This window comes from Sabethes cyaneus, chromosome 2 (assembly GCF_943734655.1).
Source record: "Sabethes cyaneus chromosome 2, idSabCyanKW18_F2, whole genome shotgun sequence".
NCBI classification, from domain to species: Eukaryota; Metazoa; Arthropoda; class Insecta; order Diptera; family Culicidae; genus Sabethes; species Sabethes cyaneus.
Window position 1 is genome coordinate 144,927,259 of NC_071354.1, and position 16,511 is coordinate 144,943,769.

The following is a 16,511-nucleotide window of genomic DNA, read 5'->3' on the forward strand; positions in this document are numbered from 1 at the left end:
ATCCAAGCGGGAAATCGGGCCTAAGGCTTGTTCGTGACAAAATTTGGACACCCCCAAACACACAGCTTCGGAAATACATTAACAATGAGTGAAATATTTTGCAGAGTGGTAGACGTATATCTGTTCTTTCTGAAAATATAACACTTGTTTATATTACAAGCGCTCAGTGTAAAATGGCGTCGAAAGAAGAGCAGGTGCGAAAAGCAATTGTGTGCGGTCGCAATGAAAATCCGGATCTCTCGTTAAGAAAACTTGCCGAAATGCACTGTTCACAGTTTCACAGTTCACAGTTAGGCCCGTAGTTGCGCGAGCTTACATGAAACCTTGGCGTGGTAGTTCCCTATGAATCCTTGAGCTATCAACAGCAGGCCTTTTAAGATCTCGAAAACAGCCCAATCTAGCGCTGTTGTCAGCGATTCTCTGACATGCTTGTAAAGCTCTGGTGGTAACCAGTCTTTTCTGGCGGCTCTGATCTCTTGGAGATCTAGTACTGGGACACTGCTATCTTCATTACGCGCTTCTAGATAAACGTCCGTCCCGGCTCCTTTTACAACATCGCCATTGGGGTGTTTTCACCTGTCTCCCGATCGTTTGTAATCAGGTTTCTCCTTTTGTCCCTGTTTATGTCACGTTTGCTGTGGAATCTTCATGAGATTGGTTCCCCTTTTCACAGAACTTGTGCGTATTATTAATCTGGAATGATGATAATGTCCTCGAAACAAAGGTTCAAGTAAACTAAGAGAACATCAAATACCGATCGCAATCTTTTCGGAGACCAAAAGTCGACTTTCTATTATACGTCAGCGTTTCGAAACCACGGTTAACAAGGTTAATGAACATCAAGTGGTTATCAACTTGAGGACTCGCTGCGAGTACACATTGAAAGTTGTCTAAAAGGTTGATGAGCGCTTGGAGAGCCTCTGACCGAATTGTAAACGAATACCCACGGTATGGTGAATACCACAGAATGAGAAATGCTGAGCTCGACTGTGAGGTACATAAAAGAGCATGGGCAAGGCACAAATCTTCTACATGATTGTGAGGAACATGCAATTCGAACCAAAGATGCTGAAACCTGATACCTGAGGTAAATACAACGTCAATGATCAAGAAGGGTTAACGTCTTTTTAAGGGTTAACAACTGGCTTGTTAAACCAGCATCGTACCTCCAAGCTTGCTGGGCGGTTGAGTGATTTCTATAAATGCGATATGTATTGGCGTCTGGCATGAAACTCTCATGCCATCGAGTATTCCAGCGCTTACGATAGGGAACCTGATTATTGATAATTTGGATAGGGTTAGGTTTTGTTCTGTAGTAGCTAGTAGGTACTGTAGTAATGATCAGTGTACAACTCTCCGCAGCTCTGCCTATACAATTATCTTTCGCATTATATTTCAGAGACATTGTTGTATGAAATCTTTTTTGGTGAACACAACGGGACAAATATTTGCCTTACCACCAGATCATCAATAAATTTCGCGTATTCAGTTTTCAGACGCGTCATTTGTCTAAATTTTTCTAGTTATTAGGCCGTATGAATAAATCAGTTTGCTTTGCTTTTCCCGTGTAAATCTTATGGGAGCGTTTGCTCTAACTCTTATTCATACGGCCTATTGTAAACGACATCGTGCTTACGTTGGTATATTTGCGACATGCAACAGCGAGGTGATCCATGAGAGCAAAATTTCTACAGATTGTATAGCCAGGTCCCAAAAAGGGTGTCCCATATCAAATTGGATCATGGAAGAAACGCTGTAGAAAATTACCTTTTTTTTCTTTTTTTTTGGGTACATTCTCCACTGCGACCAGTTATTTGATCTATTGTGGCAGGCCCCAGTTTGTTGTACGCCACATCAGGGTGTCGTATCACTATTAGTATGAGTGATTTCCACTTGCTGATCGACGGCATTGTCCCAATAAGGTATTATACAACGAATAAAGTTTATTGCCTTATTGGGAGAATTCATCCATACATCTGAGGGTTGTATTAAAGTCATGTCAAAGAAAGTTTTTCTTTTATGAAGTAGTGCCACGCAATAACATAGTAGATGTTAGTAGTAGATAGTAGAAAATTACCTAGTTGACCGATTCTTTTCAAACTTTCACACAATAAAATATGACCTATTAGTAAACTTTTGGCATATTTATTTCATTCAACTTCAGTACCATAACTATATGCTTACACCTTACGCTTAACTCCACTCATAAGGTTCGGTGCAACATCTGGCTGCAACTTCTTATATATGGAAACCCACTTTTACTTCATGTCTTCCTCAGATTTGGGTACAAAAGTAACCCCGTTGGCTTCATATCACTCCAGGACATCCTTTGAATAGTGGCACGAAGCAGATCCGGCCAAAAGATCGTAGGGCCCTGGTGTTGCTTCAACAGAGGAAGCAGACACTTCTGTAGACACTCATTGAGGTAGATCTACCTGTTTACAGTCCCGTTAGTCATGAACGGCGCACTCCGTTTGTCACATGAGCAGATCGTTTGCTAAATCATGTATTTCTTGGCAAACTTTGGAAGTTTCTGTTTCCTTATTCCTTCCGGAACATCAAACTTGTACTGGGCGGTGAAGAACAGTAGTCCCGGAAGGTGCCGGACATCCGCCTTGACGTAAGCCCCATCATCCATGATGGGTCAATGAGGCTTGTTAGCATCTGGGTGTACAGGTTTCGGGTCCGTGAGTTTCCAACCGTATTTTGCCGTTCGTCACGATTTGGAGCCTTCAGCACTTTGTACGTACGCCGTACCTCCCGTTCCTTGGCTCTCTGAACGAAAGACTTGAACCGATTCAACTTTTTGACCACATCGCTGACCGAAGCATTGGGATTCTCCTTAAACGCTTCCGAAACACGCTTGTGATCCTGATAACTAATGGAACATCCATTCTGACCGCATTCCTCCTTTTGTTCGATGATTAGAGTCTCGTAGTAACGTTTAACCACATGACTCACAGTTGAAACACTACACTCAACACAATACACTCTAAACTACTTCTGTTCAAATTTTCAAGAAAAAATACCCAATGGGTAATTGGCAATTCTTCCCTGGTGCAATTTGATGTGGGGCACCATTTAGTCTGCAAGGTCGCATAAAAGGCGTGCTTTTCGAGACACTAGTTCTCTTAGTAGCGTTCTAAGGCCATGAAGCTTAAACATTTAAGGCAGTCGATCGGTGATTTCTTGGTGGCTTGAAGCGTAGGATCATTTGATTAATTTTTGGCAGCAAACCGGAAGAGCTATTGTGGCGTCAGCACGTGTACCTCGAAGTATATCTGGTGTACAAATCTGCGGATATAGGGAGACGAACAAAACGTGGAAAGTAGCAGTGGAATGGGCATGTGGCGAAAACGCCGAATGAGGAACCAATAAAGCTTAAATTTTAGTATTTTTCTCTATTTTCCATTGTACTGAATAAAACAGTTGAACAGCAATTTTCATGGTTTCCAATTTATTTTTCACTAGTTGCAATGTTTCATGTTCATTTGCATTCATCAGCCTAAGGTTAGGATTCTAAACCACTGCTATAATAATGAACCATATGTTTGTTAACATCTTTCATTAAACGTTATTTTTTATTATTCAGCCACCTTTTGTTGCAAATAGTTACGAATGTAGCGAAGTATGATGAAATTTGTTTTGTATAATAATAAATAGTTTGTGTGTATTAAAGCTTGTGTGTTGCACACTTAAAACAGAACCAGCCAAAGGTTAAACGCAAAACAACACTCATTCAGGGTAATTTGTTCAAATGTGTTCAGTTTCGATCTCACAAAAAATGTCATGTTGCGGATAAATCCTCGCAAAAAAATATATTTATATAATTTTGTGTTATGTAGTAGGTTTGCTTGGTTTATATTATTATGTAAATGCTGCCGTCGTTGCTCACCCGATAATCCATAACCGTTCACCATTGCGAAGGAATGTCATGCCAGGCAATACACTGTGTACATTATCCGTGTCCTACAGCTATCTCTGTACAGAATTTGGACAAAAGCCTAAATTTGCAAACGCATGCGAAAATCTAGAGGAATGGAGGTATTTACAATAGATAATTGCTTTAGCATTTATTGGGTTTGCAATTGTTCGCAATAATGTTCTGCAGCAGCACCTTTTGGTTTATTCTTTTCGCTCCGAGAAAAAAACTTCATTACGCATTTTCAATTCTTTCGTTTAGCTATAACTACTTGCTCGATATTTTTTCATTCGCCACATTACCTGATTTGCAAACTCTGCTTTTTATAAGCAAAAGGCGATTAATTGATAGTGAACATGCTTTGTTTTCAATGGTTTCTTCTGTGGGACGGGATAATCCGCAGGTTTGTATTATCTTTTTTTTTACCAGATGGTCAATTTTAGAATTGTGGGATTTATTGATTTACTTCACATGTTTCTAGTTTTGTTGATTATATTTATTTCAAATGTCCAAACAACGGGCAATTTAAAGAAAATTAAACGGTTATATAATTCAGAATCGTGCGCTGAAAAGTTGGAGACGCATCATGCTGCTGCTTGCTTTCTGGCTAATCAAAAAATAAGATACTTATTTTGAGTCATTTTAATGGGATAAAAAGATGCTTGTTCTTGATCAAAATCACAATATTTAACTCGCTTGTGCATTCAAGTCCATTCATAGCGTCCATAATATTTAAATTTGGTAAATAGCAGCACTGTTCAGCATAGCACCTGAATAAAGCTAAATGCTTATTCTCTTACTGCTTCAAGTTTCATGTAGTATTTTGGAAGTTTCTGATGCGAAGAATGATCAATTGGATGAATTGGTAAATTTCGATCGGGATGATGGTAGGTGGGGTTCGTACGACCTTTCGGTTAGTACGCGACTGTTTTACTAACTAAACTACCACCACCCACTATATTAGGTAGGCTAATACCTGATTTTGTTTTATATAGCATTTTACGTGACAGGAGACATGGTAACTTGCTGATATTGATATTGCGTTTTCCCTGTGCTGGTACTTGATATAACATAGTTGCCCCACGGGAAAGCCATATCAATATCAGCAGCAATGTTATCCGTAAAATGGTCTAATCTCCCAATTCTATCACTCCCCGTATCCGCGTCACACACTTCCCCATGCGACGATAATATTTGTATGACTGCTCTTTGTTTACTCGGTTTTACTTGATCAGTGTGATAGAAGTAGAGCAATACGTTGCCGACGTTCGCACGGCAAGTCTTGGATTAAATCCACCACCGGGTGTGTTTTTTCTGTCTTATTTTCTCGTATATCACTATACGCGGTCATGACGTAAAGTATTTTGGAAAGTGAGGAAGTGTCTGATGCGAAAAATTCGGATTTAGACCAACAATATATTGGAGCATCAGACACTTCCTCACTTTCTATAATAGTTTACGTCATAATCGCGTAGAGTCATATACAAGTAAATAAGAACGAAAAAACAAACTCCGTGGTTCATGCAGTATGTTCAATAGAATTCGAATTGATCGTAGGTTTCATTTTGCTGGTAGGTATACAAGAAATCCCAATGCTTTACTTTCAACAATAAAACCGTAAGTCCCACAATTGTTATACAACCCTCCATTAGGTGAATATAAATCAAAAACTAAGTCTAATTATTCCTAAAATTTCAGTTTCTTTTGTGTCACTAACTGGTGTCAGTTCGATTTTTCAATCACATAATACGAAGTGACTTAAAAGAATATTTACCCCTTCTAAAAGCTGCAATAAACGTTGCAAACTATTTTTTTTATTTCAATGACTGTATTCGAAAAACGAGGACACATACATTTGTTTGTAAGTTTTTACCACGTGGCTAAAATGACTGCAATTTTTAAAATATTGTTTAGAATGGCAAATTAATAAGAGTAAATCGGTAATTAACTCGGAATCGCACATTCAACCGTGTTCTACATGTCCATAACGTTCAGGAAGCATCAGACTGCCATGCGAAAAGATAGTAGCAGTAGGATGCGAGGCACCGTATATCCGAAGAAGACCAGGATGGTCCTTCTAGCTCAAGCGTTAAACGAACATTTCGATTTGGGATGTATAAAAAAAAACGGACGCAAGCTTCTGTTTGTTTTGTACAAAAAACAAAGACATATTCTGGACTATATGTCTTCATAATTCGACAGGAACCGAGCGACAAACGGAATACGGCAGCCTAAACTCGCGCAAGGAAGCTCACAAAACCGTTCTGTATTGTGATGGATGATGAAACCGACATCGAGGCCGATACCAGATAAATACAGTGACAGAAATACTATGTTGCAACCCCTAAGTTTGCAGTTGCTGAGAGCACGATATACGAAAGAAGAAATTATTGAAAACCACAAAAAAAACCTTGTCTTGCAAGCGATGTAGCAAAATGAGTCAACCGTTCATCAAATCAGGGACGAATTTGCGACTTCTGCTTGAGATCTCACAAAGGCCCAACACTTTTTAGGCCAGATTTAGCACTTAACTCGGCTCATCTTAGACTGATACAAAAACAACAATGTTGTTTTCATACCACAAAAGAATACCCGTTCAAAGTTTGAAGAATATGAAGAACTTTTTTACAACCTACTTTAGATGTCAAATCTTAGTCGAATGTTTAAGCTGACAAAACCATCGATTAAGGTCCCGTTTTTCGAATATCATTTTTCAGTTTAGTGTTGCTTTCAACTGGATTATTGAGTTCTATCACTATCGCAAGTTTTTGTGGTATTATCAGAAGTTGAATTGGTTGATAGTTTTACTCAAGAGTTGCTAAACTAATCGAAAGTGTTCGGCTGCATTAGGTTTCTAAGTACCTATAGCAGTCAAAATAATTCCAAGTAATTGATAATCTTTGAAACTTTCTCACATGTGTCATGTATTACGAGATTGGGACAAAACTGCTTTTGTGAACAAACACGTCGAGTGCTGAGTTAATGACACATTCCAGCGTTGCGGGACAGGATGCCCACCCTGCAAATCAGTTCCTGTTGAACCAAATCCTTGGTATGCAACTGAAAGGTAAAGTCCCCTTTAGGCACCAATTTTACAGCCTGTTTGCCAAAAATTTGATGGAGCAAGAGCCCATTTACACAGTAAAAATAATTGCTAATTGTGTCCCGTAACGTGGGAATGTGTCAAATAATAATCAAGCGACTAAACGTAGCATAGAAAACTGACAGGAGAGGAAGATAGATGACTGATTTATGAACGCTCGAAGCGTTTGTTTACTAAATCAGTGATGTCCCTCAATCGTGAAGTAATCCAGAATTAATGGTCCAACATATGGTTTACAGATATAAACAAAATATCATCATTCTTAATAAAATTAGCCAGAAGCAGCAGCAGGGAGGACGAAACTTATGCAATAGCGGACTAATAATCCACGTTCGCAGTTTGATACAATGGAAAGAAAAATAATATAACAACTATCCAACTCCTATAATAATTTATAATCGCTAACTGGATTCACGCTACACTGCTCTATAGTCTCGTTCGTAACTTTGCACCCGTAAGATTTCCCTTGCATCTCCTAGCTTCAGCTATTTCTTTGCTTTATACTGGATGGAAGCATTTGCCGGTGTCAAGTATTTTCATTCTCTTATTTTTGAGACTCAAAAGTTGGAATGATATAGTCTATGAGCAATTAATACAGGGAAACTAAACAGAAACGGCAAATGACATTCAATCTAAGTTTGTTCTGGTAGCTTACATCGAAATAATAATTAGCACAATAACAAAAAGGCGAATAATATCCCTATTGAAGACCCTATCTGTTGTACTCCGATGACTTGAAAGAATTACTTAATATAATTTTACCAAAGACATGGTCATTCGGATTTTGACTCGAAATCAAATTCCTGTAAGGTTTTATTCCTGTTCGAGGAACCACGATCGTTTAAAATTTGTACCGCTGCTGTCGTGTCAAGTTGAGCGATTCCTTCTGAGCTGCTACAGCGGGACTTGGTTTCTTGTTCGTAGGATCATCGCTCTAGTTCAACTAATTTTTAGCTGCTAAGATGAAAGCAGGCACAGGAAATTACTTACGTCATTTGGTAGAATAGGGATTGAAATAATAATCTTTCTGTTTCCACTTTGATTAAAGGTTTTTCATTCATATATGTGGTACCGGGGCACTGCTCTGTGGTCTTAGTAGCAACATAATCGGCAATTTAATGTTTCTTTTGGCGAAATTTGATTTCTTGTCTTGTGTTTCCCGTACGTGTGCATATGGTGAAGAGTTTATAGCTCAGCCACATCTTACTGTGCTTTGACTTTGTCGTTTTGTGCTGCCATCGTCTGTAGATTACTGCTGATGGGTGCATCTACATGCTTGATGGTGTTGTACTCTGTGACAACGCTACTTCTGCTAGAAGTAGACTTGACTGAACGCTTGCCTTTACGGGCGTTTGTTGAGAGGTAGGTCTTGTAGAAGAACCGAGCGAATAGAACAAAGTAGCTGAAATACATAGCGATGGAGAGTTTGATGTTCATCTCAGAAATGTTGCAGCTGCCCTTTCCGGCAGTTTGTAGAAACCCGTGAGCCCACACATTGATTGCGCAGCCCACGACCATCTGAGTCAGTTGAAGAGCCGTTATCACCATGGCGATCGAGCGGGGTGGTTTGAAATTCAAAGCTCGCAGCGCGTAGTACGTATACATCACCGAGTGAACGCAATAATTCATCACAATAAACCAACGGGCTGAGGCGGTGTATTCGGTGTAGGAGAACCAGGAGTACATCAGGACCGTAATGTGGTGGTACCAGTGCAGGAAGATCAATGGCTGTTTCCTCAGCACAATGAAAACTGTGTCACCGAGTTCGGGTAGCTTGGAGAGTACGAACAGCCACGTCCAGAAACCACTGACGCGATCATGTTCGATGAAACTGGAATGAAAGATTTTTTTTAGATTAATAACAGAGCTTTTGAAATTACATATTATTCTTCATGTATAACTGATAGGGTTAATGTAAGATTTGCTCTAGCGATCAGGTAAGGCAAAATTGAGTTCATTGCACCCCTTCTCTGATGAGTTGATTTTCCGTCACTCTCAAGGTCTCAAAGCTACCAATGAATGGTTGGCTATGCACAGCAGCAGCAACAGCAGAAGCAGCAGCAACAAGCGCCCGCTGGTTTGCAACATACTATTTCGCCAAATAGCTTCAAGCAATGTGTGCGCCGCTTATTTTTGGATCAAGGCAATACAGACAGATTTGGCGTTACGTCATCTGTACCGCAAAACTAGAAAAAACTGCAATTGGCTACGATATGGCCATGAGGCGGATTAATCTTCTTCGGCTTTTCTCTTTTTATATGTAACGCAAGTCATTTCAAGAAATTTGCAATGTTGCTTTTACTGACGAAAACTGGTTGTAAGTTGATAGTGACATAGTTAAACAGTAGGTACGCTGATATTTATTTAAGTTAGAAAAACCATAAAAGCAAACAATAAACATTTGAAAGCAGCATACATAAAGAGGGAAATGTGTAGAATGTAACAAACCAGCATAAGAAATATTACGATATTTTTCTTAATTTTTTTTTTGATTTTATGCTATTTTATTGTCAAATCTACTATTGGCTTTCATCTGCATTGAAAATCGTTGCATTATATTTGAAAGTACTGTAACACGTACTATTGTTCCAGCAAGTGATCACACTTTATTACAAATTTTAAAACTTCCATTTCCTCAGTTTCACCTGTGAATTAATTGTTCGTGAAATTCATGGAGAATCACTCCCAAAGAAAAGCAATTAACACCCAACATGTGGTAACTGCGTAGTAGGGTATAATTAATTTTGTCCACGAAAACGCAACAATCCTTAACGTCCTGTTGCTGGGTACGCCCAACGACATGCCCAAGGTAAAATCCCCTATAGCCGGATAGTGATTTTTTTTAATAATAATTAGTAATTGGGACCTCAGAGGAAAATAGCGTGCTGTATATTCTTTTGGAATGATATTTCCTAATCAAGGCCACGTGTGAAACAAATTAGAGCATAAAAACGAAAAACAAAGCATTACACGAAATATTTCTCTGCAAAATATCCCATTTTAGGGGACTTTTCCCTACGAGCTTGTAGTACACGAGAGAAGTCATTTACATTTCTTTACACGAAAGCTGTTATTTCAGTCCCAACTAACATAGTGGCTAGTACCGACAGCCGGGGGGTATACGCTTGATAATCAACATAACTGAATTAGCTTCTATTTACTCTTGTGTATCGATGGAAAAACAATACTGGGGACAGTAAAAATAAAATCAACACCCCTGGCACCAAACCAGCAGAAAAAGGCGAAGCCAAAAAACAATTTGAAAGTAAATTTCTATCCCGCCGGGGTGCTTTACAGGTATCGTGGAGAAAACACGGCCATTAAATCCTAATTCGTTAGACGTCATATAATTTGGCGAACATCTTAGCAAAACGAATGCAATTTTAAATTGTGATTTCATGCTTGGAAAAGCGACGTAAAGTCAGATACCTATTGTGATATCTTATCAAATTAAAAAAAAATCACCCTTTTGCATTTATTTATATCTTACGTTCCGCTAGCGCAGAAAAGTGAATGCATAAAATATCCATTTTCCAGTCGCAAAACTGGCTTTCATGCAATCGCTTCGGGATCGATTTATGAAATATTTTGAAATAAATGTTCCGTTTCTAAAATATAAACAGTTCACTGTTTTTAAATATTTACATAACGCCAAAATCGCATCCAATAGATCCATTACTGTAGATTTACAAGTTGATCAACAAAGCGATTACAAATCGTAGCGTACGTTGTTGTGCGGCCACGCAAAGTGCCGACTCAATACTGCTGGATAACTGCTTCAGCCGTTTATCCAGCCAATGACGCAAATCTGCGCGCCTCGAACGGCTTGGATTAGCTTTCAGTGGAATTTTCGCATCGAGAAGTTTCTCTTCAACAGCCGGACAAACTTTGAAGTGAAGCAAAAACATTCAGGTAGCTTTTTGTCAGTACTTTGACTTCTGGCGAAGGCTCCAATAGAAGGGATGGATGGATGGACGCGCGCTCAAATGGTCTTTTTTTGTTCTGCGTCGAGATTCTGCGCCAAGCTGAAAAATCACGCAAGGCGCTATTACACTGCAATTCGTGCGATTTCAGACGACTCATCATCATTGGCGTATATAGCCTACAAGCCCGGGGGAACGATGTAGCACACACGTGGTAACATACTCGTATTTGAGTCAATTATTTTGTTATTGTTTTTTTTTTTCATTTCAATATTTTGTTCTTTTAATTAACTGTTCTTTATTTATATTTTCATTATAGGAAGGAAGAGGTCTAATTTAAAGTTGATCTTAACCCCTTAGCCCCCGCCTAGTTCCTTTAATGTTCGTTACTGAACCATCGGTATTGACTACGCTTCTTGAACCAAGGCCAGACGTAATAACCACTCATTACTGGAAGTTGTTCCTGGTGAGGGCATTGTTTTCTTGTGCTGGTATTTATCACTAAATATTTATTTTCAACCTGTACTTTTTCTTTCCACGTTGACGCAAGTAGGATATAATTTCGATGAAGTAAGAAGATAATCCGCAGAACTAATTCTTTAGAATTAAGATTGCATGGCTTATTAATTTTGTGGCCAATTTCTTCTTGCGGTTTATGATAATCAAAAGCTTAACATGCAAACGTGAAATCTTTGGATGGAGATAATTTTAACCAAACTAAGTGCAATTGTTGGACTGACTGCCAGTGTTGCCTATGCAAAACGCTTAATAAACGCAGACTAATATTTTAATTTTACCTTTGACTGTGGATGCATTTTTAACCTAGCTGACAACCGTGATTGTTGGGTTGAATGTTCTAATAAAAACTCAATTTTTACTTATTTGTCTTGACTTATGACTTATTCCTGGTGAACTTAAAGGTGCAGCTAGAGAAATAAGGCTATCGAATTTACTGAATTACTGACTTGTAGACAGCCTTCATAATTGAATCGTCGCCTGAATAACGGAATATGTCGCCTTAGTGATCAAATCATGAATCTGCAGATTAAGTCATCGAAATTTGTCGAGGATCTATCGCAAGGTAAACATTTGTTCCATTGTGGAGCGTCCGTGTTGAAAACTGCTCTGAAAAAGGATGTCCCACATCAAATTGCACCACCGAAGAAACGCTGTAGAAAATTACTTAATTGACCGATCCTTCTCAAACTTTCAGACAATAAAATATAACCCATTAGTAAGCTTTTGGCATATTTATTTCAATTAACTTCAATGCCATAACCGTATGCTCGCACCTTACGCTTAACTCTACTCAAAAGGTTTTGTACAACATCTGGCTGCAGCTTCTTCTTTACGGAAACCCACTTTTTCGTCATGTATTCCTCACATTTGACCTCCTTGGGATGCTTCCGATAGTGTCTGCTTCATAACAGGCCAATATTTTTCATTGGACCTTAGTTCCTTAGTGCGTCTGGGGCGTTCACGGGACCACGGGACATCAAGTTCGCCATCGGGGATATAAATACCCAGATCGGCAGGGAACCGGTATAAACCGGTAAACAAACCCAATAGCCTGCACACCGACACGCACGATAACGGCCAATCATGCATCAACTTTGCAGCTTCCCGAGGCCTGGTGATCAGAAGCACAAAGATATCTACAAAGCCCCCTGGAGATCACCTGACCAACAAAACTTGCACCATATCGACCATATTCTCATCGATGGCCAGTTTTTCTCGAACCAACGTACACTCCCTACGGGATGCGGATATCGACTCAGACCATTACCTAGGAGCAGAACATGTGTGCTCATAACTATCGACGGTTTATACCTCGCGACAAAGCCGCCCTCCTCGGTTAAACTTACGGCAATTAGACAACTCGCGAGTTTCCGAGAGCTAAGCGCGCGTACTGGATGAAGCTCTAACTTCCTCTGTGGAGCCTAGTGCTACCTTTGAAAACAGATGCAGTAGGATACGCTTGGCCGTCAATGAGACCGTAACCGCGGTGCTAGGTGAGGAAACCAACAAGCGATGGAGAGGAAAAAAGAGTTTGAAAAAACTATCTAAGCATTCCCACGAGGGATAATTTAGCCAATTATCGACGAGCGCGAAATGAGTTGACTATGATTCTGAAGAGGAAAAAACGCCAGAACTTCTACCCTTGAAGAGGTGGAACAACTATTCCGGGGTAATTAAACTAGGAAGTTCTATGAGAAGAGGAGCCAATCTTGTGAAGGATCACACCGAATCCTGACATGTGAAGGGACGAGGAGGGAAATCTGGTCACAAACAAGCGCGAGGTGGTCGACAGGTGGGAGCAGTTTTAGATGAGCATCTCAACGGCGATACAACAGAAGGAGACGCAACAGAAATTAACCGTTAAACGTTAACCGTTTACGTTGATATGCCTACAAATGATAACAGCGTGCCCCGTCCCAATGTCGTAGAGGATCGGCGAGAAAGCGGTCAGCTGAAGAATAACAGAGGCGCAGGAAAGAACCGACTCCCGGCAAAAGACTACACAAATGGCCAAGAACCGCTAGCCACGGAACTTCATTGGATAATTTCAAGGATTTGGGAGGAGGAGAAACTACCGGAAGACTGCATGGTAGGTGTGGTTATCCCATATTCCCGTCTACAAAAGGATGATTGACTAAATTGCTGTAATTACCGCGGCATTACACTGGTCAACGCCGCCTCAAGGTGCCCAATAGCAAGAGAATTCGTAGGGCAGTGCCTGGCGAGCCCGTGCTACTGCAGATCAAATTTTTACCCTCCGACATTCTCCAGAAATGTAGGAAATACATGGTGAATTTCAGGGCACCATACGATACAGACGAGCGCGAACAACTATAGCAGGCAATGCACGAGTACTGTCAAGTCCTTTAGAATCGTACAGAGGGCGGCGGCTATGGAATGGACTGTCCTGTATGTTATTCAACATCGCTATTGAAGTTGTGATCCGGCGAGCGGGGATCGAAATTAGAGGAACGATCTTCAGCAAGAATAGCCTAGCCTTCAGCGCTTACTCCTAGCCTCCAGCGCCCACCTCAACGGCCATTACTAGAAACCTTGCAATGGCGGAGGCAATGTGCGCCAGACTAAAAACGGAGGCTACGAGTATTGGATTACGAGGATCAATGCGTTGCAAACCAATTTTATGGTAGCAAGACGTTCCAGAGAAATTCATCAGCTGAATAATAATAGAGCCGCTAGAAAGGACCCGTCAGAGTTCTACAAAAGTGACAAAGAACCGCTAACAACGGCACTTCATTGGATAATTTCTAGGATTTGGGAAGATGAGAAACTACCGGAAAAGTGGATGGAAGGTGTAGTCTGTCCCGTCTACAAAAAGGGCGACCGGCTAGATGGCTGTAATTACCGCGGCATCACGTTGGTCAACGCCACCTACAAGGTGCTCTCCCAGATTTTGTTGCGTCGTCTATTCCCAATAGCAGAATTCGTAGGGCAGTATCAGGCGGACTTTATGGGGGCCCGCGCTACTACGGATCAAATTTTTACTCTCCAATAAATCCTCCAGAAATGTCGAGAATACAACATCCCCATGCATCATATTTACGTGGATTTCAGGGCAGCATACGATACAGTTGATCGAGAACAGCTATGGCAGGCAATAATACGAGTAGGGAGATCCAACGACGCATTCAAGATGAAAATCGAGCTGGAAATACTTTTCCCTCCGCAAGACGCTTAGATCAAGGAGCAAACGCCACCGCACAAAGCTGACGATGTACAAAACGCTAATCAGACCTCTATGGACTTGCGAGAGTCATTTTACTTACGGAAAATATACGTGCACTTGCCGTATTTGAGCGAAAGGTGTTGCGGACTATTTTTGGCGGAGTACAAACGGAAAGCGGAGAATGGCATAGGCGTATGAATCACAACATGTTGCAGGCACTATTTGGAGAGATTCCCATTCTATCTCCCAACGACTTTCGTGTGTCGAGACGCTAAACGAATTGGTGACGAATAGCCCAGGATCGAGTACAGTGGAGAGCCATCATCACTTATTATTATGACATCCAAAATCAATAAATCAATGAATTTTGTGATGGGTTTGATTATTTCGTCGCTTTCTGACTTTAGAAATATTTGTATATTATTAGAAACAACAATACTTCGTAAAAATATTTTTGAACACTCATGTATATGTCAGCGGGGCAGAAATGTGGGGGATAACTCTGTTTACGCATTTATGAAACAGAACTGTAAACCGTCAATCACAATGAGCTTAAAACAAATGCTCTGAGCATTCAAAATGAAAAAAAAATCGTCGTGTTAACTTCGTGTGCACTTCTACATCCAAAGTTTGTTTCATAAAAAATAACTTGGCAAGTCACTATTGGCTTTTATTGGGAAAACCCTAAAGACAGCTCCAAAAACAGGTATTCCGAAATATTTAATTCATCTTTGCCTCCATTCTCTTTCCATTACTTTTTGTCCATTAACATCAGCAGCAACAAATGGGACACACACTTCACTGAATGCAATTAACGGACTTAAATTCTACTTCGTCATTTTGTTTGGCATTCGTCATATTCGTCGAGAAAAAAGAGCAAATATAAACACAGTACCAGTACTTAGTTTTATGTAATGTGACAAAAATGCGAAATACACATTGTAATGAGACAATATTGTATATTTTTCGCTAAAAAATGGTGCAGTATTGCGGACCAAAGAAAGTGGTAACAAACATTCAACCAATAATTTTATTGTTAGTCCAAAGAAAAATGGGCTATAAAATAGTAAAACTTGTGATGTTCGTGTTGCTGTGTTAGAAGCGAGTTTACCAATAATCAACAAAATCAACTGCAAACAAGCGTTGCTTCCTTATTGGTAATTTGCTTAACTGCCTGTTAATGAGCTTCACAGTTTGTTACAGTAAATATCGATTATGTCACGTGTGTGGTGGCGAATCGAATATATTCTAGGAATACTGACTCACTCTGCTTTATTTAAACATGCCTCACGCTGGATCTAGTTGTGAGTAATATCCAAGAAATAAACGAGATAAAGCTTTTCACTTACTGCAAGGTACTGCATTTATTATGCATAGGCGATTCTGCTTTAATATTACGAAGCTTTCGTTTTTTTTTATTAAGTGTAACAAAAAAAAGCATAACATTATCTTCAAATAAGCGTCTTACACACAGGATTCAAAGTAGATAATTACTTTGCAACGGTGCGGATGCCTATTAATCAACATGGCTAAAACGTGGGTGCATGTATGTGCGCATAGTTGGTTTTGTGAGAATTGTAAAATAAATAAACTGGCCACAAACCACGATAACCTAACTCAATAGGGTATAAAGTGTGAGAAAGAGTTAGTTTGTCGGTAATAGTAGTAAAAAATCAGTGATGGACGCCAAATTTTATTACCCAACCACATCTAAATATGTCACGTTCGATCTTAGTTGGTGGATTTCCGATTTCCATAACCCCTATATATACTTCAATGAACGCAACCCTCCTGGAAAAGGTCTACTTCTCACCGTAAATGCGCAACACGGGTGATCGATCGACATTGAACAAAAGCAAA

The 16,511-nt window shown here is 39.9% G+C and overlaps 1 protein-coding gene across 5 annotated transcripts in view; it reads right to left on the reverse strand.

Moving 5' to 3' along the window:
- Positions 1-3,453: 3,453 nt before the first annotated feature.
- Positions 3,454-16,511, reverse strand: part of LOC128734301 (elongation of very long chain fatty acids protein 6) — a 62,946-nt gene continuing 49,888 nt past the window's right edge. For all 5 annotated transcript variants that reach the window (XM_053828413.1, XM_053828417.1, XM_053828418.1 and 2 more), the window contains one exon: positions 3,454-8,856. In XM_053828413.1, coding sequence (XP_053684388.1) covers positions 8,229-8,856 — 628 coding nt within the window. In that variant the 3' untranslated portion in view covers positions 3,454-8,228. The remainder of the gene's footprint in view (positions 8,857-16,511) is intronic.